This window comes from Suncus etruscus, chromosome 9, assembly GCF_024139225.1.
Source record: "Suncus etruscus isolate mSunEtr1 chromosome 9, mSunEtr1.pri.cur, whole genome shotgun sequence".
Classification (NCBI taxonomy): domain Eukaryota; kingdom Metazoa; phylum Chordata; class Mammalia; order Eulipotyphla; family Soricidae; genus Suncus; species Suncus etruscus.
In genome coordinates, this window is record NC_064856.1 from 29353974 (window position 1) to 29378171 (window position 24198).

General features: G+C 44.7%; 1 protein-coding gene across 1 annotated transcript in view; it reads left to right on the forward strand.

The window, feature by feature from the left end:
- The window catches only part of ARFGEF2 (ADP ribosylation factor guanine nucleotide exchange factor 2), a 133506-nt gene that overhangs the window by 13497 nt on the left and 95811 nt on the right, over window positions 1-24198 (forward strand). The window contains exons 2-3 of the mRNA XM_049781364.1: window positions 15405-15435; window positions 16411-16534. Of these exons, the coding sequence (XP_049637321.1) occupies window positions 15405-15435; window positions 16411-16534 (155 nt within the window). The remainder of the gene's footprint in view (window positions 1-15404; window positions 15436-16410; window positions 16535-24198) is intronic.

Consider the following 24198-nt stretch of genomic DNA (forward strand, 5'->3'; position numbering starts at 1 on the left):
AGGTTATCTTAGAGAATAGTTTCATGCTTGCTAATTCATTCCTGAAATCTCCTTGTAAAAAAATGTCTGGATGTATGACTTTTTTTTTTTTTTTTCTTTTTTGGATTTAGGGACTACTCTGTTCTCTCTTGAGGATTACTCCCAAGTGATGCTCAGGGGATCATGTGTCAGGAGTTGAATCTGCCTCCCTTGTGCTATTTTTTTCCACCCCCTTTTTTTTTTTTTTTTTTTGGTTTTTGGGCCACACCCGGCGGTGCTCAGGAGTTACTCCTGGCTATCTGCTCAGAAATAGCTCCTGGCAGGCACGGGGAGACCATATGGGACACCGGGATTCGAACCAACCACCTTTGGTCCTGGATCGGCTGCTTGCAAGGCAAACACCGCTGTGCTATCTCTCCAGGCCCTTTTTCCACCCCCTTGATCTATAGTCTAGGCTAAAAATGTCTTGTTTTGGAGCCAATCCTGATTCTGTGCTCAGAGATCACTTGTAACAGACTTGGAGGACCATATGGGATGCTAGAAATGGAACTCAGGTCAGTGGGTACAAGGCAAGCACCTTATCTGTTGTGTCTCTCCTGCCTTTATTAGTGGGTATTTTATTGGATTTTATGGATTTGGACCAGAACATCACTTTTTTTTTTTTTTTTTTTTTTTGGTTTTTGGGTCACACTTGGCAGTGCTCAGGGGTTACTCCTGGCTCTACGCTCAGAAATTGCTCCTGGCAGGCTTGGGGGATGCCGGAATTTGAACCAGTGTCCTTCTGCATGCAAGGCAAATGCCCTACCTCCATGCTATTTCTCTGTCCCCAGGTATTCGATTTTTAACCAAAACCAGACAGCACTGGATGAGTTCTAAACAGGGAAAAAGGTGATGGGATGGCCGTGTTTGTTTCTTGGAAAGATCACATCGGTCAGAGTGTTCAGAACTTTACAGAGAAGAACAAGGGAGGTTAACCTGGGACCATTGAGGATGCTGTTAGCATCTCTGAGAGTTGGTAGCCAGGGATTAGAGCAGCAGCAGTGCAAACAGTGGAAGAACGAGCAGAAACCCTGTTTGTATAGAACAAAACATGATGTGGAATGGGTCAGAAGCTGAGAGAGGATGTGTATGGTGGACTGACTCACCCAGAATGGATGCTGGTAAGGTGTGTGGGAAGACTATCCGGGGAGCTGGGGATAGTGTGGGATGGGGGACAACTCTGAGCTGGGACTTTGGGTGCAGTGGGTGCGTGAGTTTCACCCATCTCTGAACACCCCATTGCACAAGAACAAAAGCAGGTAGACAATGATTAACCCAAGGACCACAGTGAGCTGGAAACAGCAAGTCAGGAGTTAATGGAGCCTCAGTGAATGTTGATGGTATCATGTAGGCTAGGGAGATCCCTACATACAGAGATGGACATGCAGGGAGCCTGGGCTTGAGTTGGAAGAACCTGGGCCTTCCTGTATCCACTGAAGTGACTGTATCTGCAGAGGAAATGGAGAAGAGATGGGCCAGGAAGCTGAGGGCAAATTGGACCATATCGGTTGTTGAAGCCAGAAGCAGCGATTTTGAGGAGGGTGAGGTCATTCATGTCAGATGGTGTGAGGAGACCAGGTCAGATGAAAGACTGGAAAGTGCCATCTGAGTGAAAGCTGGCAGCTCCCTTTGACCTTCGCCTGAGAACTGGTGCCTCTCTTCCACATTTGGCCTTATGAAGGGATCAGGGAACTGTGGGTCATTTCCTCCGTTTTACTGATGTTTTCACAGGACAAGGCTTGGACCCCATTGAGGGAGCCAGTTGAAGGGAGGCTGACTAAAAGTAGGAAAGAGAGGTGTGTTTGATTATTCATGGGTAGGAGAATCTCTGCTGACAGATTTCTGGATGCTGGAATCTCAGCAGTGCACAGAACAAAGACTGTTGGAGTAGAGCTGGTTTTCTGTTGGATAAATAGGTAAGTGAGCTGACACACAGTGAGTGTGGGTGGGAAAGAGTGATGGGAAAAGCAGGAGGGTGAGGGCTGAACAAGGGATTGATGGTGGCCTGTGTGACCCTCAGCACTGGGAACTTGACCAGAGAAGGAGAACAAGAAGGATGCACAGGGCAGGGCTGCAGTTTTAGGCAGTGGTCTGAGAAGTGAGAGAGTGCTGGCAACAAGAGCAGTGAAATGGTGAAGTGCAAAGGTCCTATAGCAGTTGAGTGCTAGGCAGAGGGGAGGAAGGTAGTGGTCCCAGAGGCAGGGGTCCGGTTTTGTAGATCCTTAGGCTAAGGCCCAGGTTTCATCTGAGAGTTGAAAGCCAGTGGGGAGTTCTGAGCAGAGGCGCAGGAGTGGTCCATTATTCTGGATAGCTCTGAGCCAGGTGATAGAGCTGGCAGGTGGAGGAATCCTTGAGGTTGGTGTATGTTGGTGGGCATGGACATATGGGGAAGCGGAGAAGAGCTGAAGCAACAAGGTCAGTTCAGAGGCTCTTCTGTGGGTGATGGTGGCATGGCCCAGGTGACAGTGAGGCCCTCAGCTGGGAAGAAATGGGCACTTTTTTTTTTTTTTTTAATTAGAAGGTGTTATTTGGAGGCTGGAGAGATAGCACATCAGTAAGGCATTTGCCTTACATGGGGCTGACCTGGGACTGACCTGGTTTGATTCCTGGCATCCCATAGGGTCCCTTGAACTTGCCAGGAGCAATTTCTGAACACAGAGCCAGGAGTAATCCCTGAACATCACCGGGTGTGGTTCAAAAATCAATCAGTCAGTCAGTCAATAAAAAGAAGGCATTATTTGGAGGTACTGAGGAAGGGAAGGGAGATGATAAGAAAGAAACAAGTAACATGCTCAAGATAGAGCTTGGGGTCCTCTAAGGGCAGAGAGAGTCCTGGTACACAGCTCAGCATGAAACTAGGAAAGCATGCAAATCCTTATCTTAAGAGGGAAGATTTGGGCCACATGTGTTCAGGCACCAGGTACTCAGGCAACACATGTGCGTCTAAGTGGGCATGTAGTGCGAAGTGCTGAGAAGGCAGGTGGTGGAGGATATAGGGGAATAGGCTGCTGCCTATCTGGTGGCAGGGAGGAGGGCATCCAAAATAGTTTGTTTTATTTTATTTTTGGTTTTTGGGCCATACCCTGTGACACTTGGGTTACTCCTAGTTATATGCTCAGAAATCGCTCCTGGTTTGGGGGACCATCTGGGATGCTGGGATCGAACCAAGGTCCGTCCTGGATCAGCCACGTGCAAGGCAAACACTCTACCGCTGCGATATTGCTCCAGCCCCGGGAATAGTTTGGGTTCACTAACAGGAAGTTAAAGGAACCCATTTCTGCAAGGGCTGGGCTGGAGAGAGCTTAGTGGACTGGAGCATGTGGATTTGCATTTAAGAGGCCTGAGTTTACTCTCTAGGATCAATTGGGCTGCTAAAGCACAGAATGGAAAATTGTCCCTGAAGGGCTAGTGCTGTAGCACAGCAGCAAGGGCATTTGTCTTGCACATGGCATGATTCAACCTAGGTTCAATCTTCAGCATCCCATATGGTCCCCCTGAGCTTGTCAGAGTGATTCCAGAGCGCAGAGCTAGGAGAAACCCAAGTGCCACTGGGTGTGACCCAAAAATCGAAGGGAAAAAACAAAGGACAATAGCCCCTCGGCATCTACCCAAAAATCGAAGGGAAAAAACAAAGGACAATAGCCCCTCGGCATCTCTGGGTGTGATTCCCCCCCACACACACACATACACAAACACACAAAATAAAATAAAATGAAATAGAAATAGAAATACCATGAATATGGTGAGTAGAAAGGAATGGGAGGCTGAGCATAACTCTTCCTAGAACCATAAAAAGATCTTGGGGTTTGATAAAGAGCATTTCCAGAGCCTGTGCTTGTAACCATGACAATATGCTTCAGGAGTGGGGAAACCCTGGAATCTCTTAGGTCAAGGGAATTCCCTTTCTAATATGCCCAATTCTTACTATACCTATGCCAAAAAATAAAAACCACCATGCCACACTAGCCCTTCTCCCACTTTATTCTCCCCTTTCTTCTCTTTTTTTCTTATTATTATTGTTTTGTTGTTTTTTTTTTTTGTTGTTGTTGTGGTTTTTGCCGTTGCTGGTTTTTTGTTTTGTTTTGTTTTTTAAAAGAACCACAGAACTTGAATCATCTTGTTCTGCCTCATAAATTGAGGAGGGAAAAATGGATGATACCAGAAGCAAATAGTTGCTTGAAATTTAAGTGGGAATAAAAAATGATCAGACCTAAACACCAAACCCAAAGCCAACGACAACAGAATCAAGATTCCCCAATCTCCAATAAGCTACACACAAAGGCGACCTGTTACACTAGCAATCCAGGGAAGGTATGGGATGTATCCTCGGAACAGGGGTGGAAAGAGGACAATACTGATGGTGGGAATGGCCCTGATTCACTATCACTATGTACCTTAAATGTAATGTGAAAGACTTACAATTTACATTGGTCACAATAAAAAAATTTTTTTTTGTTTTTTTTGGGCCACACCTGGTGATGCTCAAGGGTTACTCCTGGCTATACACTCAGAAATTGCTCCTGGCTTGGGGGACCATATGGGATGTCAGGGGATCGAACTGCAATCCGTCCTAGGTTAGCACCGGCAGACACCTTACCACTCTGCGCCACCACTCCAGCCCACAATAAAAATTATTTAAAAAAAGAAAAAGGCCTGAGAGATAACATGGAGGTAGGGCATTTGCCTTGCATGTAGAAGGATGGTGGTTCGAATCCCGGCATTCCATATGCTCCGCCGAGCCTGCCAGGAGCGATTTCTGAGTGTAGAGCCAGGAGTAACCCCTGAGCACTGCTGGGTGTGACCCTCCCTCCCCCCCCCCAAAAAAAAAAAAAAGCAATGAGAGGGAGAGCTGGGGTACTTGAGAACTTGGTGGTCACTTAGACAAGGCTAAACCAAGCTGGGAACTAGGGCAATGCTCAGACACAAGTCTTTTTTTTTTTTTTTTTTTAATTTTTTTCTTGGGCCACACCCGGTAACGCTCAGGGGTTACTCCTGGCTATGCGCTCAGAAGTCGCTCCTGGCTTGGGGGACCATATGGGACACCGGGGGATCGAACCGCGGTCCGTCCAAGGCTAGCGCAGGCAAGGCAGGCACCTTACCTCTTGCGCCACCGCCCGGCCCCAGACACAAGTCTTACCTTTGGAGAAGTTGGGTTCGATTCCCAGCACTACACAGAAAAAAAAAAAAAAAAACTGAGCAAGGTAAGCTTAACTGGCAGTGATCCTGTTTCCCTCTTTGACTGGCAGTTTTGGCTTTATAAACCTGCCACCTTGCCTATTATCAGAGAGTTACTAGGTGTGACAAGTCAAAGATAAGGGTGTTATTACCCAAGCTGGATATTAGGCCAGAGGTCTGATCTGCAGGAGGTATCAAGGCTGTTGACCACCTCATCCTGCTAGCGGTCCTAGCAGTCCTCGAGAGGGACTTTTCTGGGAGATCTAGAAGGCAGGAAGCAGGCATGTTGACCTCCTCAGGATCTGACAGACAAAAGGGAATTCTAGCTGGGAGCCAAGGAATGCATTAGCTGGAATGGAAGGGAAGGAGTTAGAAGTGCCTGATGGGGAGAAGATTCACATTGGGCTGAGTTGGAGAGGAGGGGGAGCTGAACTGAACCTCAGCATTAGTGATGTGGTTGGTATGATAGGTCATCTGTGTGAAGAGAGGGAGGCAGTGAAGAGGTGTTGGGGGTCTTGGTGGTGGTCAGAGATGAGTTTGTTGAGCTTGGTGATGGTCATTGTTAGACTCTGTGGGCTGAAGATGAATCAATGCCAAAGTCACAGGGCACATATGTGACCCAAGAGGGTGGTAGGTGACAGATAGGCCAAGAAGGAATTTCTCACACCTGAAGCTGTGCCTGTTCCATGCTTTACCATCCTGTACTCTGCCCCACCCTGTACCACCTTCTCCTTCTATCTTGCTCATTTATTGCTGTTGCTTGTCCAGTTGGCACTTGGAAGCAGTGTGGAGCAATAAACCAAAGCAGGAGTGCCGCCATATGCTTGTTCTCTTCCCCCACTCACCACTGAAGGGTTCTGGAGGCCCTGTGTCACAGTGTGGGGGTGGGTGAGCAGCCCAGAAGCTCCTGCCCCGCTGAACATCAGCTGTGACCAGGTTTTGGGCTTCCCCCCATTCCCTTCTCACCTCACTTCTGCCCAACCCCACTTCTCCTGGACACTGCACTCCTCCTGGCTCCTACCTGGAGGAACAGCCTGTTGGCATCTGCTAAGTGCCAGGTCTGGTCTTGAGCAGCCGCCTGCCAGGTAGCTAATACCACTGCTGGGCCAGTCTAGGGAATCGTTGGTGTCTAGCTACTTCTTCACTGCGCCTGGAGCACTTGGGACTGGTTTTGCTTCTTGGTGTTAGAGTTGAAAATTAGAATGCTACAAGGTCTTCAGTAGCATTCTGTACCAGGAACTGAACATATTTCTGTCAGTATCGGAAGCCTATTTTTGTTGTTTGTTTTGCTTTGGGGCCACAACCTGCAGTGCTTCAGGACTTACTCTTTTTTTGTTTTGTTTTGTTTTGTTTTGGGGTCACACTCCATGGTACTCAAGGGTTACTCCTGGCTCTGCGATCAGAAATTGCCCCTGGCAGGTTCAGGGATCATATGGGATGCAGGGAATTAAACAACCATCTCCTGGGTTGGCCACGTGCAAGACAGACACTCTACTGCTGTGCTATCTCTTCGGCCCCCTATTTGTTGGGGTTTTTTTTTTGCTTTCTTTTTTTTATTATTATTTTTATTTTTCACAGCATTATTTATGGCACATAGTGACAACGAGTGAGGAGCACTCCCACTCCAGTACTGTCCTCCCTCCACCCCTATTTCCAGCATGCATCTCATATCTCCCTCCCTTTCCCCCCAGAATACTAGTGCAACTGGTCTCCACTTTATAGCTTGTTGTAGATTGTCTATTTTGTTGTCGTTTGCGATAAAAAGGATAAGAAGAAAAAAAGAAAAAAGAAAGAGAAAAAGAGAAAAAAAGGGAAGAGAGAAAAAAATTGGCCGCAACTACCAAAAAAAGAAAGAGAAAAAGAAGAAAAAAAAATCACCAAATAATAATCACAGGAGTGAAAAGGGAAGAGGAAAGGAGGAAAGAAGGAAAATAAAGTCAAAAAACAAATCAAAACAAAACAAGAAAAAGAAGGGGTGCTGCAGTGGTAGGGTTTGGCATTCCCTCCACTTTTCTTTTTTTTTTTTTTTTTGTATAGGCCCAGTAAGCATTGGGGGAGAATGGGAATTCCCGTGGCCTAGGGGAGTCAGGTCTTCTCCATCCTTGAAGCATACCATCATGGGATCAACCCCTGGCTCCATAGGTGTTCATTACCTCATCCCAAGGGCTTTGTATGTAGTGCCAGGAAACTTTCCTCTCAGTTGTGGGTGAGACAATGAGGCCACTGTATCCAGTGGTTTTGGCATTTGTACAGGTCCTAGGACAGGGTCTAGGTTAGAGTCTTTACAGTTCTAAAGGTTCTGTTCCACCATTGTTGTGTACAGTCTTCTATATCAGATGCTCCCTGTTTTCATTCAGTCCCCAAGCCAAAGTATGGGATATTATGGATCTAAGGGCTCTGCTCAGTCTCTGTTGTCCAAGTTGGGCCTCTGCAATAAGAAATCCTTTTTTTTTTTTTTTTTTTTTCTTTAATAAGATTTCTGGTCCACAGTCTAGGGCAGGGTTTTCCTTATCGGTCCCTAGGATAGTTCTGCCCAGTCGCAGCTGTCAAAGTCAGTTTTCTGTACATGGTGCTCTTATTTTTCGCTGTTCAAAAGACAGTACATCTTCTGGTTTCTATCCAGTGTTAGGTGAGATGATAAGATGACTTGATCTTGGGTCAAGTCATTTCTTCATTGTCATGTCATAGCTGGTACAAGTTAGTGCCAGAGCTGTACTATAATTCTCCCAATGGAGTTGGTTCCTGGAGTTGTTGCCCAGAGCTGTTTCAGTTCTACATCTGGGATCTGGGGTTTGGAGTTGAACTGCCACTGTCTAATCTTCTGGAGACAGGGTTGTATCCACATGACATGTGTCCAGGATGGGAGGCACCCTAGTGTTATAAAAAGTGTAAGGTCTTATCCCTAGAAGATAAGATCTTATTTCTGTGTCTATGGTTTCCCCTTGTTTACTGTGCCCATACAAAAACATATGGTTTCATGTTGGATTGATGGTGCTATTCTGGGTAAGGATGACTGGTTATACTCACACTTTCTGTGGTCCGTTTTTGATCTGCCATTTTATCCCAGGCAAGGCTTTAGTACCAAGCAAAAATGATAATGATAGCTTGGTGGCCCCTCTTGCCCCCATCAAACTATGGACTGTTGCATGATACCGGAATCAGCTTCAGCAAACCCCCTAGTTCAAGGACAATATAGGGTTCCATAATGCCGCAAAACATGTCTCAAACTCAACTATCACCTGTTGTCTTCAAATACTTTTGTTTTCTTTCTTTTTTTTTTCTTTTTAAACACAGGTTTATTTATCTGTTCTATTTTAATGTATTCATATTTTTGCTATCATTATCATTTTTTTAAGGACTTACTCTTAGCTCTGAGCTTAAGGATAACTCCAAGAGCTCAGGGATCACTTCAGGCAGAGCTTATGAGGTGTCAGGGACCAAACCTGAGTCATCAACCACTTTACCCATTGTACTATCTTTATGGCCCCTGAAACCCATTTTCTTTTTTTTTTTTTTTTTTTTTTTTTTTGTGGTTTTTGGGTCACACCCAGCAGTGCTCAGGGGTTACTCCTGGCTCCATGCTCAGAAATTGCTCCTGGCAGGCACGGGGGACCATATGGGATGCCGGGATTCGAACTGATGACCTTCTGCATGAAAGGCAAACGCCTTACCTCCATGCTATCTCTCCAGCCCCGAAACCCATTTTCTTTATTTAAAAAGATTTTTAGGGGGATGGAGAAAAAAATATTTTATTGAGGGCAGGAGTGATAGCACAGCAGGTAGAACGTTTGTCTTACACGAGGCCCACCCAGATTCAATCCCCACCATATCATATGGTCCCCAAGCCTGCCAGGAGTTATTTCAGAGTAGAGCCTAAGCATCTCTGGGTGTGGCTCAAAAACAAACAAAAATTTTTTTATTGGGGCTGGAGTGATAGTACAGTGGCTAAAGTGCTTGCCTGCAAGCAGCTGACCCAGGTTCTATCCCTGACATCCCATTATGATCACTCCAGTTGGCCAGGAGTGATTTCTGAGAGCAGAGCCAAGAATAACTTATGAGCATCATCAGGTGTGGCCCCAAAACCAAAACCAAAAATAAAAAAGTTCAAACACAAATCCCACTACCAATGTGACCTTCCCTCCATCAGTGTCCCCAGTTTACCACTCTCCTACTTTGGCTACCCTATTGCAAGCACAAATTCACTTCATATCATTTGCTAGAATGCAAAGGTAAATGGAATTATCAAAATTTAGTTCAATTACGATCTATTTGTAATTGTTATTTCTCTAAGAGGTGTTACTAAAGTCATTGTTTAAGGATTTACTGGACTATCTTTGGTGCTGGTTGAACCTTCTTTGTTAATTGTTTATGCGACTTTTCCCAAAACATTTACTGTGATCCTAGGGGGTTGACACTTATGAAATGGCCCAGAATCTATGGATCTGCAACAAATTTGGTAGCTTGGCAATTTGTTATAGCTCAGTTGTGGAGCTGGGCCGTTTTGTTAAAGGGTATTGGGTGTAAGTGCAGGCTGCTGTGCCTTTTGGCAGAAACGGGAGTCTGCCCGGCCCCATTCAAAGAAGGCCTATCTTGGAAGAGTTTGTTTTCTTTCTGTTATACTAGACTTTATCAGGGTGATAAAGCCACTTTCTGCCTACCCTCTTTTCCCTGTCCTTCTTTAATGGGAAAACATTTGTTTTATTCAGAGTCTGGCCAGGTTGTATGATGCTATTGGACCATTGTGCTTTTTATTTGTTTTGTTTTTGGATCACATCTGGTGGCACTCGGGTTACTCCTGACTGTGCCCTCAGAAATTGCTCCTAGCTTGGGGGACCATATGGGATGCCGGGAATAGAACCCAGGTCTGTCCTGGATCAGCCATGTGCAAGGCTAATGCCCTACCACTGTGCTATCGCGCTGGCCCCCACTGTTGTGCTTTTATTCGTCCCCAGTTTCCACCTGCATTTTTAGCTCGTGCAGCTTATTAACAGCAACCTCCTGATTGGTTTCCCTGTTTCTGTAGGCCTCATCTGCATTTTGATCCTTAGATTAGCAGCCAGAAAGATCTGTCAGAACATGGATCAATGATGGGGCTTGAGTAGAGTATGTATGGCACTTGCCTTGTATGCAGACAACCTGGGTTCAATTCTCAGCACTGAACATCCATGAGGTTCTCTGAGCCCTGCCAGGAGTGACCCCTGATCACAGAGCAGAGCCAGGAGTAAGCCCCAAGCACCACCAGGTATGACCCCAAAGCAAACAACAAAATCATAGGTCAGTGAGCCAGGGATGTAGCTCAGGGAGAGCACTGCATGTTTAGACAGAGTTTGATCCTCAACCTTACACACACACACACACACACACACACACACACACACACACACACACACACCCAAGCACTGCATGTTTTAGACAGAGTTTGATCCTTAACCTTACACACACACACACACACACACACACAAACACACACACCCAAGCACTGCATGTTTTAGACAGAGTTTGATCCTCAACCTTACACACACACACACACACACACACCAAGCACTGCATGTTTTAGACAGAGTTTGATTCTCAACCTTACACACACACACACACACACACACACACACGCGCGCGCACACACACACACACACACACACACCAAGCATTGCATGTTTTAGACAGAGTTTGATCCTCAACGTTACACACACACACCAAAACATGTTTTAGACAGAGTTTGATCCTCAACATTACACACACACACAGACACACACACACACACACACATGCACACCCCAAAACATAGTTCTACACAGCTAACTTTCCCCTGTATACTTCCTGGGACTCCCCATTAATGGGCTGCTTGTCTTTCATGTTTTTCATCAAGAATTGTTTTCAAGACACCCCCCCCCCCACACACACACATACATTGGTGTAGAGTACAACAATGTCTAATTATTGTGGTATTGAGTATAAATTAAGAGAGCTAAAGAGGGCCAGAGATATATTATATGTTGCTCAGGGATCTGAGGGCATGTGGTAGTCCCAGGTTTAATTTCTAGCATCACTTGGCCCTGTAAGTAATGCCTTATGAGACCCCTGAGTTTATAGTCCAGGGTAGCCATGCACCAAAAGAATGAACTGAAACCAAAGGCAGTGTAAATTGAAGGTTTGCAGCTTGGCTTCTTGCCTCCCCCTGCAGCAGCCCTAGTGGTCTCCTCTTCTTTGCTGCCCTGCCCCTGTGCTTCAGTTCCCTGGCTCTTGCTCTTGATCATTCCCATTAGAAGCTGGGGTGCACCTTTGTGTGGTCTTGCCCCGGTTGGCCAGGAAAGGTTTGATCTCCCAAACTTCAGGAGCCAGGCAGGACTTTCTAGAGGAGGAATGAAGACTTAATGCTTTGAACCCTCATGGATTCAGGGTTTGTGTTAGAGAGAGCAGAGTAGACTGCTATACTGTTTTTACATTTCTGGTGTACAGAGTAGATCTGACATCCATGGGGCTCTCCTGCGGTCCTACTCACTACCCAAAACCGTGCATTTTTCTCTGCATGTAATTGCATCATCCCCAGGCCTCAGTGAGTGGGGAGCAGTCCTGGCAGTGAGCTGATTTACCCACTGCTGGGCAGGCACTAGGAGCATTCCAGAGCTGAGTACTGGGCTCTCTGAGAACAGCCCAGACTCTAGTTAAAGCCAAATTGCACTTTTCACTTACTTATTTGTTTATTTTAACCATTTTGATGGAGGATATGGGATTTACAGTACTGTTAAACTTTATATCTATATCTATATCTATCTATCTATCTATCTATCTATCTATCTATCTATCTATCTATCTATCTATCTATCTATCTATCTATATATATATGTCATTCCATCACTGCACCAATTGCCAGAGAGCCCATTTCCCTTCTTGTTGATTTTTCTCCTGTCAGCTCAGACCTCCATTTTGATGACTTTGGCTATTTTTTGTTCCCTTTCTATGTTTCTTCATATCCCACAGATGAGGGAGTTCTTTTTGTTTTTATTATTTACTGTGGAGGTAGTGAAACCTATATACATTTACATTTACATTTAGTTAAACACCTGACATTCCACAAAGTATAAATCAGTGATAGTTAATAAAACTTTTTTTCAAAAACCCTTTCTTTGGTCACACCTTGTGGTGCTGAGGGCTTACTCCTGACTGCACTCAGGGATCACTCCTGATGGGACTTGGGGTACCCAGTGTGATGCTGTGGATTAAACATAGATTAGTCACATGCAAGGTAAGCACCCTGTTGTACTATCTATCGGGCCCCATCTTTTTTTGTCATAGATATATAAATTTGAAAATTTGAGAATATGAATAATCCTTTGCTATTACACTTTAAAATTTACATGCAATAGGTAAATTGCAAAATAAACAACTTAGTAAGAATGAGAAGAGAAAAAACTTAACGGGAAATTATTTTAACACTGTGCTATACCAAATTGTTCATAATTCACAGTTACTTCAGCCATTCAATGTTCTACCACCAAATACACCACCAGTATTACCTTCTCTCTACCCCAAGCCAGCTACCTTAGCAGGCACAAGCAAATTTACTTCATATTGTTTGTTATAACACATAGGCAATTGGAATGATCAAAAAAGAGATCGGGGCCGGCGTGGTGGTGCTAAAGGTAAGGTGTCTGTCTGCCTTGCCAGCGCTAGCCTAGGACAGACTGCGGTTTGATCCTCCTGCGGCCCATATGTTCCACCAAGCCAGGAGTGACTTCTGAGCGCATAGCCAGGAGTAACCCCTGGGCATCACCGGGTGTGGCCCAAAAACCAAAAAAAAAAAACCTAAACAAACAAAAAAGAGATCAATGAAAATCAATATGCATTAATTGTATTACTAAAGTCACTGTCTGAATTTACTGGGCTGATTATTGCTAGTTGAACCTTCTATGTTAATTGTTTTTGTTCATTGAGTTTAGTGATTTTCTATATAACGTTCCCATCAGATTTGCTGTGATCTTACTGGACTGACAGTGCTTATGCATTTTGGAGGTGTTATGTGGCTACATTCAGGAGCTATGGAGCTGGAATGATTTGCTAATTTGATGGCTTCATGAGGTTCAGTCATGGAACTAGGCTGTTTCTATGTTAGAGGGTGTCAGATATGGCTCTGGGCTGTTGTACCTTTTTTTTTTTTAATATTGAAAGGTCTTTTATTATTATTTTGATAGACTACCAGTCATATTGGCTGTTGTTCCTTCTGGTAGAAAGGGAAATCTGCCACCTCCATTCTGAAAATGTTCCAAAGTTGTTAGCCTGGACCAGTCTACCTGGGGAGATTAAGCAGCATTATATTTTTTGTAAGATAAGCTGTGGAGCTGGGCTGTTTCTCTGCTGGCATAATGGCAGGTGTGGGCTAGGCATACTTTAAAAAATTTTGAGGGAAAATCTGAGTAGACCTATTAAAGTATAAAAGTATATTTTAACCTTAAAAGAGGGAGTATTGGCTTTATGTTAGAAAATATTCTAGTACAGATAATGTTTCAGTACTCATTGATACCTTTAATATCTAAATACAGTTCTCACAGTAATGGTGATTGGAAGGAAACTCCCGTTGGAGTTTGGATGCTTCCAATAGAGCATGCCAAATGTATACATTAGTGTCTAAATGTAGACATTGGCAGCAATCCCTCTCTTCTGTGTCTCCAGAGCAGGTCATTTTAGCCCCCATGCAGAGCTGGACATTCTAGGCAGAGGATTCTGAAAGCAAAAGCCAAAGGTTTTCAAGGCACTAGCCTTGAGGGCTCATAGCCGGGGCTACTTCACAGCTTGGGGCTCTACTGGAGAAAACTGGACTGCTTCTTGAACAGATTCTGGTCTTGGAAGAAGGGCAGGATCTCAGCCAAGAGCTTTTTTTTTTTGTTTTGTTTTGTTTTTGTTTTTCAGGCCACACTTGTTTGATGCTCAGGGGTTACTCCTGGCTAAGTGCTCAGAAATTGCCCCTGGCTTGGGGGGACCATATGGGACGCCGGGGGATCAAACCGCGGTCCTTCCTTGGCTAGCGCTTGCAAGACAGACACCTTACCTCTAGCGCCACCTCACTGGCCCTACCAAGAGCTTTCTTTAAAGGACCCTCTGTGTCACTGGTCTCAGAAGGCCTGAGTGGTTTATTTGAATCGTCATATTTTTCAGAATAGTTGTTGGCATTGCTGTTTTACAGTAGGAACTTAAAGTCTGTGAGACTCATAAACAAAATGTCCATTAGTCAGTCATCTGAGCATTTTTCTTCTTGTTTTTTATTTTTAATTCTTTTTTTTTTTTACTCTTTATTTTAAAAGATAACTTTTCTTTTTTTTTTTTTTAAGGTACTAAAAAGAACTGAAAGGCTTGAAAGAATGATTTAATGAAAGAGCAATCTTTGGGGCTGAAGAGATAGCACAGGTTAAAGCTTGCCTTTGCATGTAGCAAATTTTAGTTCCAGTCCTTGGCAACACAGAATTCCCTGAGCACTACCAGGGTCACTCTGGAGCACCACCAGTTGTGACCCCCTTTCCCCACAAAACTTAACCTTTAGTGAATACAATCATTTTTCATCACCTAAAATACAGTCCAGAATAAAGCTTTTCAAGAAAAGAAAGTGTGGCACTTCCTAAGCAATGTCTGGGTTGCTAGGATAATTAAGGCCTTATCCAAACCACCAGCTGTCAAGCAACTTTGGGGAAAGGGGAATGTCTGAATCTAGGGCATTTGCCATACACCTACTTCACCTACCTGCTCTGATGCTCTTGCTAGATGTCCTTCAAATAAGCCAGGGGAGCACCCTAATGAATAATTTGTCCCCAAATGTCAGTAGTACTGAACTTAAGAAACCTTGTTCCAGGTAAGAAAGGAGAGAATAGTACTTCATAGAACTGCTATAAGAGCTAAAAAGTTATAGTAGGTGGGATAGGAGAGATAGTAGAGGGGTTCAGGTCTGGAAATGGCCCCTGATCACTAGGTCTGACCCCAGTTTCCCTCTCCCTAAAATCAGTTAAAATATAAAGCCTTCAGAATTACGATGCTTATTAGCATGTGGAACTGTTGTGTGTAACCTATTACTATTATAACAATTGCTTTAGAAGAAATCATTTTATATCAGCATTTCTTTACTTTAAAATCCTACAATTTTTATAATAGTTTCAAAATACCTGTTAACGAAGTGTTCTTTTATATAAATATTGCATGCTGATAAGTCCTTTCTTTGTTCTTTACAGATGAAATTAAAGCGGAAATAGAAAAGCAGAGGTAAGCTGGGCACTTCCTGTCTGCTGAAGCACAGTGAGGTGGGCAGATACTGTCAAGGGAACCCTTTCTTTGTTCGTATCCGGTGGCCCAGACTCTCCTAGCTCACTGCTGGGCACATAGCAAGTTTCTCTGTCTCTGTGTGCTTAAGCTAGGTTAACTGATTGCAAACTCAGTGATTGGGAGCTTGGAGATAAAATAAGTTGATGCTGTTGTACCTTTCCTTCATCATTGATGGGGACTGAACCCAGAGCTTTGTATGCAGATCTCTAAGCTATATCCCCATCCCTAGCAGTGTCTGTTTGGTTTTGTTGTTATTGTTGTTGTTGGGCTTTTATTGAATGGAGGTTTGTGGCCATCTTTCAAGTAATACTGGGGGCCTTGCGATGCTGGGGATTAAGTCCAGTATATCAGACATACCAAAATATTCTTAGTACTATTGATCTACACTACCAGCCCCCACTCTTCACCCCCATCTGTGCCTGCATTATTTATTTGGGGGTTGATTTTTATGGGCTGTACCAGGTAGTACTCAGGGCTTACCACTGGCTCTGAACTTTGGACTTTCTTGTGGCAGGGCTCTGGGGACCATCTGGGGTGTCAGGGACCAAATCCCATTCTGCTGCTTGCAAGGCAAGTACCCTACCTACTATACTATCACTTTGCCCCCCCATGCTTGCATATTTAATAAATGAGTGCAAGAAGGATGAGAAGTTAGAGGTATAAGAAGAGCTTGTTTTGGGCCAGAGAGATAACATGGAGGTAAGGCCTTTCACGCAGAAGGTCATTGGTTGAATCCCGGTGTCCCATATGGTCTCCTGTGCCTGCCAGTAGCAACTTCTGAGCATGGAGCCAGGAATAACCCCTGAGCACTGCCGGGTGTGACCCCCCAAAAAAAAACACAAAAAGAAAAAAAAAAGAAGAGCTTGTTTTACTGTTTCTCTTTTTGCCTCCCCTGCTCTCTTACTTTTTTCTTAGGCTTGGTGCTGCTGCCCCACCAAAGGCAAATTTCATTGAAGCTGATCAGTATTTTCTTCCATTCGAGCTCGCTTGCCAGTCCAAGTCTCCTCGTGTGGTTAGCACCTCTCTCGACTGCTTACAGGTACTGTCCTGAATGTGTTGAATTTCTCTGAAGGCTGTACATAATAACTGTATTGGTGTCTGTCCTAGTACCCCCAGTGTTCTGGGAATCTGTGAAAAAAGAATCTTATATGTTTATGAGCCCTGGGAAAGGGGACAGAGTGAACTTGGATAGGAATTTGTTTCCCTCAAAATATTTAGTTGATTTCTCATCTGCTTTTATCCTTTATCAATAATTGGAAAAATTGGTACATGTGGACCCAGAACATATTTTTATTGCAACCTTTTGATGGTATTAAAATTCTTACTACCAAATTAAGAAATAGTTACAATTCTTGCTATTTGTGGTAATATATAAACATTGAATTAGCTACTACTAAACCATTATTTCTGGAAGAAACACAAGGTTAGATTTCTATAAGTTTCTAGTCAGAACATACTTGTCAGCTGATCAAGAGTTTCTGCTATGTATTTCTATTTAAAGACTCTTTACTATATATTATTGATCCATTAACATTGAATTCATGGTCAGCACTAATGGATGCTGGAACAAATCTTATTCACCACAGATTGTTTTTCTGCAAGGAACATCACTGCTTTGACAGCACTTCAGTGCTGTGCTAGAGGCTCATTTCTATGGCAAAAGCCTCAACCAGGGACTAAATATTAAAAAAGAGGAGGGATATCATAGCGTTAGGGAGTTTGCCTTGCACACAGTCGATCTAGGACAGACAGTGGTTCAAATCCCAGCATCACATATGGTCCTCTGAACCTGCCAGGAGCGATTTCTGAGCGCAGAGCCAGGAGGAACCCCTGAGAGCCGCTGGGTGTGACCCCCCCCCAAAAAAGAAGGGGAGTGGAGGGGACACTGAATAACCAACAATAACAGAAAAGACACTTTTAAACTTTTTCAGTGAACTGAAACTGGAAGGAACATACTCTCCTTGTTGGCCTGAAGTGGGACCATGTACATCATGTGCTTCATTCACACTCCTTACTCTTTGTGGATCTGCGAATGAGCACAGCAAAAACAAGTGTGGATTTGAGGCTGACACGTAATTTTAGTGAATATATAATCTGAGTAACGAGGCCTGGCTACTCAGAACTGGGGAGCCTTTGTTTCTGCCAAGGGTCATTTGGCTTTTCCTAAAACTATTTGCTGCCATACAGTGCAGATGGATAGTTCATGGCCACTGGACTAAGTATCTTTGTCCCAGCATGCATTGGGGCCAGATCATATGATTATGTGGTCCAGGGTGGGGTGGGGGGGGGGTCACAGAGGCAGATATTCCAAACTCCTGATCTGTTATGATTGCTTCAATGCTTTGTTGAAAAGATTTCTGAATTCTCTGGGCTTCTTGAGAATGCTGTGATTGATTGCTGATATCTGCTGAGGCACAGAACTGCTAAGTGGCAGTGGTAGGACACATTTTTGGCATCTCCACTCTAATATTTACTTTTATTATAAATCTCTCTTTTGATTCATCTATACTTGAAAATTGATGACAGTTACTTCACAGAAGCAACTTTCCCAAATGAGAAGCCAGTTTCTCGTTTGGTTTAATTTTATGCAGATTGTCCTATGTGGAATATATAATGAACCAAGAATTCTTAAACAGCAGACTCAACTTCTTTTAGCCTAAAATATTTGTCATTGTGAACATTCTGTGAGGAAATTTGGCATGATTTTAAGTTTAGTTATTCTCTCCTTTTTGAGGAAGTTGGTGCTGAAGGTTAACTTGATTGACATGCTAAGAAATTTAGTGTGCTGAGTCTGGGTAGGGCATTTGCAGGGTTTGACTTCAGCATTCCATTCAGTCCCCCAAGCAATGCTATGAGCTGTTCCCTGAGCATTGCCAGGTTGGCATGAACCTTGTCCCCTCTCCCAAAAAATTTATGTGCTTAAATTCTTAAGTGCTGAGTCTCTATTGAGCTCTCAGCCTTTCTGGGCCATGTGCAACATGCTTTATCATCATCATTATGTTTATCTTCCCAATAATCCTCCAAAGTACTACTCTCACCCTCTCTTTAGAGCAAAGGACTAAGATATTGACCAGCCCATGTTCCCCTAGTCAGAAAGTGATGAAATTGGGTGGATATCTTTTTTTTTTTGTTTGTTTTTTTGGGCCACACCCGGTAACACTCAGGGGTTACTCCTGGCTATGTGCTCAGAAGTTGCTCCTGGCTTGGGGGACCATATGGGACACCGGGGGATCGAACCGCCGTCTGTCCAAGGCTAGCTCAGGCAAGGCAGGCACCCCACCTTTAGCGCCACCGCCCGGCCCCCGGGTGGATATCTTTTTACCCACTGTCTGTGTCCTTTTTTTTTTTCTATATTATTTTGGGTTTTGGGGGGGGGGTTGGAAGGAGTGTCACTCGGCATTGCTCAGGGTTACTCTTGAAAATGCTTGGGGGATCATCTGGTATAACAGTGGTTGAACCCGTGTTGGCCTCATGTAAGGCAAGTGCTCTACCCCCTGTACTGTTGCTCTTGTCCCTCCTATCTGTGTTCTTAACTATGTGCCAAAGCTGGCCTGCCATTCTGATAAATAAAGCATCATTGGAATATAACTGTCTTAATATGGTCAGGCTGACAGAATATCACTTGTGACTTCTGCAAGGAATATTACCTGTAAGTTAATAATAAGTAAGTTAATAATAAGTCTAAGATCAAGGGACAGCTATGTTCTCAATGTGTCCTCACCTGGTGGAAAGGTTCTCTAGTCTTTGCTTTGAGGCCACTAACACTATTATAGGTCCCCACCGAAACCTAATTGCCACCTTATACACCACCTTTTGGGGTTTTGGGCTTCCAGACATTGAGTTCTTAGTAAAGCTATGCTTGTGTGTGTGTGTGTGTGTGTGTGGTTGAGTTCTTAGTAACAACTATGCTGTGTGTGTGTGTGTGTGTGTGTGTGTGCACGCGCGCACGCTGTGGCTGCTTTCTTACACTGTATCTGACTTGTGTGTGTGTGTGTGGTTGAGTTCTTAGTAACAGCTATGCTGTGTGTGTGTGTGTGTGTGTGTGCGCGCGCGCGCTGTGGCTGCTTTCTTACACTGTATCTGACTTGAATCCTTTCAATGAAAACTACCAGCCCACAAAATGTACACATTGGTTTAGTAGCCCTTTACAAGAAGAGTCCACTCACCTTCATTTGTAATTGTTACAGTTACAAATCTGTTCTGTACTCTATCTTAAAGGATGCCATATTTTTCCCAGGAACAATCTGTTTCTGGGACTTCCTGTGTGAGTGTGAACCTGATAGCCACATTGGTCTCCTTCTTTACTTCTACCTTCCATTTTTTACCCAATTTGTAAATTTAAGGGGATAGATAGTATCTGTCTCAAGATATATGATGCAGTCCATGCTTTAAGACAAAGCTCTCTATAATTTAAAAGATACACTGGGGGTCGGAGAGATAGCATGGAGGTAGGACATTTGCCTTGCATGCAGAAGGACGGTGGTTCGAATCCCGGCATCTCATATGGTCCCCGTGCTTGCCAGATTTCTGAGCGCAGAGCCAGGAGTAACCCGAGTGCTGCCGGGTGTGGACCTTCCCCCCAAAAAATGGTATACTAGGGTTTGTTTGTAGTATACAAAACACAAAGTATGTCAGAAATTGCTCCCTGGAAAGCTGACTTCCCTAATGCATGTCCTCTTGATGGCTGCTCCTGCCAAGCCTGTTTGACTGGCTTTCCCTTTGTGGCGTGATGGCCTCTTCCTTGGAAGTGGAAGGCAGCAGCTGGTTTTGGCACATTTGAGAAAGTTGCAGACAGGTCCACATTGTGCAGGCCAAAGCAATAGCACTGCAGGTAGAGTATTTGTCTTGCATGCGGCAGACTCAGGACAGCCTGGATTCAATCTCTAGCATCCCATATGGTACCCCAAGCCTGCCAGGAGTGATTTCTGACTGCAGAGCCAGGAGTAATCCCTGAGTGCTGCCAGGTGTGGCCCAAAAACAAACAAAAAGAAAAAAGTTGCAGACAGGTCCACATTGTGCCCCAGCTTTGAAAGTTGTTCCTTGTATGTACTTAGGGAAGTGATGGGGGAGGCAGCTGTGGTGCCAGGTTTGCTTTGCCAGGAGCAAATGGGCCCAGTGTCCTTTTCTCCACCAAGACACACCTGGAGTAACCCTGACCACAGCTTCTCCCTTGTGTTCAGTTGTTTCTAGTCTTTCAGCCCCCCACAGGTTCATTCCTCCCTCATCAGTGCCAGGGCTGGGAAAGAGCTGAGGGTTCAGGCTTGTTGAAGTTCTTGGATGATCTCCAAGAATTTTTGGCACAAATTCGTAACTTTTTGTTTAGAATAAACTCTCAGTATAATTGTATTTAATCAATTATAAGATTATATACATGTACTACTATTATTAAATTACATGCATTATAAAAAGATAAAAATAGAGCTTTCTGGGGCCAGAGCCATAGCACAGTGGTAGGAGTTTGCCTTGCACTCTGCCAACCATAGATGGACCCTGGTTTGATTCCCAACATCCCATATGGTCCCCCGAGCCTGCCAGGATCGATTTTTGAATACAGAGCCAGGAATAACCCCTGAGTGTCAGTCACCAGCTGTGGCCCAAAAACCAAAAAATAAAAATTAAAAAAAATTTAAAAATAAATAATAGAGCTTTTTTGGTGGGAGGAATGGTTACACCTGACCACTCAAGGATTACTCCTGGAAGGGCTTGGGGGACCTATAGTATACTGAGGGGGCAAGCCTGGTTTGAGTATATACAAAGCAAACGTCCTACCAGCTCTGCCATTCCACTGGCCCCACTTTCTCTTTTTCTTTCTTGTTCAGATAAATGGTATCCTTATGCAATTTTTTGCCCTGTGGCTGGCTTTTCATATTCAGTGGTGCTTTTAAGATCAAACTGTATTGCTACATGTGACTATAAAATGTCCTTTCTGGGGCTGGAGAAATAGTACAGCAAGTAGGGTGCTCACCTTGCATGCATCTGGCCCATGTTTGATCCCCAGCACCCCATACAGTCCCTGGATCACCAGCAGTGATCCCTGAGTGCAGATCTAGGAGTGAGTCCTGAGTACTGCCAATGTGCTCCCCCCCCAAAAAAAAAAAAAAAAAACCCTTCTGGCTGGCATACTGACATGTACTAAATGACAAAGCTATCGTGCTGTTCGAGGGCAGTGACAGGTCCATGAGCACCCAGGTGCAGCAACCTCCTGGCAGAGCCACATGGTCTCATAAGTCTCCCTCCTTCCCATTCCCAGTTACATCACGAGGACGAGACAGGAACCTTTTGCTGCCCTTTGCACTCCATTGCAGGCTTCTTCTTCCTGGGCTGCTGAGTAGCTTATTTGCCCAACTTCCACTTCTATAATCCCCAGAAGACTCTCCACATAGAGGAGCCTCTTGAACCTGAGCACCCGTGTCAGCCTATAGTGGTCCCCTCACTCCTGGATGAGACCCATTTGCATAGGTGAGCTTGTTTAGTGCCCTGCTGGCTGCCTCCAATAGGTTTCCAGGCTTTATTTCTGCTTTTACAAAAATATTTATGATCACACACACATCATTATCTACCAATAGTGAAATATTGCTGAGCATTTTCACTGCCATTTGTGTTTCTCAAGATGCCCCAGATCACACTGGCCTTGTATTGCAGTCAGCATTTCGGGCTCTGGTCTGCCTCTTAGATAATTTGGACAGTGGGAAGGATGGTCTTGCTGTTTAGCCAAAACTTACCCCAAAAACATTAGGCACAAGGAAGGCTGAGAAGGCAGAGCTGTGGATTATGGGAACTGCTTCTTATTGGCCCCATCTCTCCCCCCACAGAAGGGAGTGGAATTCTTCCAAGTCCGCTCACTTGGAGGTTCTTTGCCCTTCAAGGAATCAGTGATGAAATGGGAGTCAACTGTGAAATGGATAGTTGATGGTAGAACAGGGTCCCTTTATCCTATTGGAAGGAAGTACAATCTGCTTACCTTCACTCTAGCTCTGCGGTCAATGTTGGGCTTTAAGGGGCCTCCTCTGAACTGCTCATGTGACCCAGTGCTCAGGATGACCTGGATACCTGAAGAGGAAGGAGAGAGCAGCATAGGAATCGGAGCTGCATGCCCAGCTGCCTGTCAGGAAGCCTGTCTGGAGCAGCAGGACGGATGAGGCTGAGGCATCTTGTTTCTCAGAACCTCCCCATAATACCTTGCCTACCCTGTCTAGACCCCCAGAACATCTGCTTTTGCTGCCCCATGGCCCCTCTGTCTCTGGATCATGTTCTGCTCTCAGCCAGGCACACAGGCTCTTTTCTTATTGAGTGGAGCCCTACTGACACTGATGACTCCCAGAAAAAGCTTTTGGGGGGTTGTGTGCAGGAGGTAACTTTGAGAGCTGGTGCTATTTTATGCTAAATCCCAACCCAGTCATTGGGAGCAAGAAAACTTAGAAGTCAGATTTCCAGTGGGCTTGTATTAGATAAGTGGCTCTTTTTCTGTAATTCAGTCACCTGAATTGGGGTTGGGGGGTGGCTGAGAGAGCTGGAGCACTGATTTGTATGCAGGATCCCTGTATTAGTATCCTGGGGTTCAAATCCAAGTAGCATGGTCCTCTGAGCAAGGAGTAGCAGGTGAATACTGCCAAATATAACCCCCAAACAAAAACAAAACCAGGGGCTCTTTTTGCTCTTCAATTTCTGTTCAGGAGGTCTGGTTTAAGGTCCAGGAATCTGGTTTGATTGGGGGGGGGGCGTTTGTATGGTTTTTATTTTGAGTTTTGGGCCACACCAGGTATACTCAGGAGTGGCTCCCACCTCTGTAGTCAGGGATTACTTTTCCTGGCTCTCGGGACCAGATGATCCTGGATTAATTCTGACTGGGCTGCTACTCTGATCCACTGAGCCTCTCCAGCCCCCAAATCTGTATTTTTGACACACTCCTTGAGTTGATTCTGAAACTCAGCCAGGCTTGGAAATCAGTCTATCCCTGACCTTAGCACTCCTTTCCAGCCCTCAGATGTGCCGTACTGAAATCCAGGTCAGGAGTAAGGGCACACAAGCTGGTGACCTATCGCCCAAGCAGTCACGGGGTGACATGCTGGTAGAGAATGGGAGTGCAGAATTCGGTCAGCCTTTTCACTTCAGTTGCTGGGACAGACATGAACAGCTGTGACCCAGCCTTCAGAAAGATGAGTGGATACGCCCACACCTCTTAGCTCCACTACCCTGTCATTAGTATCTTGTGTCTGTAGTTTTCACAGCAGCTCTGCTGAGTGATAATCTCCCAACATGCAGCTTACCCTAACCAGGTTAGGTATACCTACCTCTCTGATTCCCATTGCTTCAGCCCATGTACCCCAGAAAGGAAGCCCTGGCTTCTCTGTAGTTGCTCTCCCTTTCACATTTCTCCCAGTTCTAGGAAATGGACTGCTTCCTGACATCCTGTCTCTGTTGTATACGTGGCAGTACTCAGGGCTTACTTCTGGCTCTGTACTCAGGTATCACTATTGGCAGTACTCGGGGGGACTGCATGGGGTTATGGGGATAAAACCCAGGCTGGGCATGTGCAAGGCAATCACTGTACCTACTGTACTATCTCTCTGTACCTGTTTTTTTATATTTGAACATTACTTATGTTTTGTTTTGGAGGCTTCAGGATCACCCTGATGTTCCAGGATCTAGCTCTGAGCTCTGGAATGCATTGCATATGCTCTAGTTTTGAGCTATTTTTCTAGC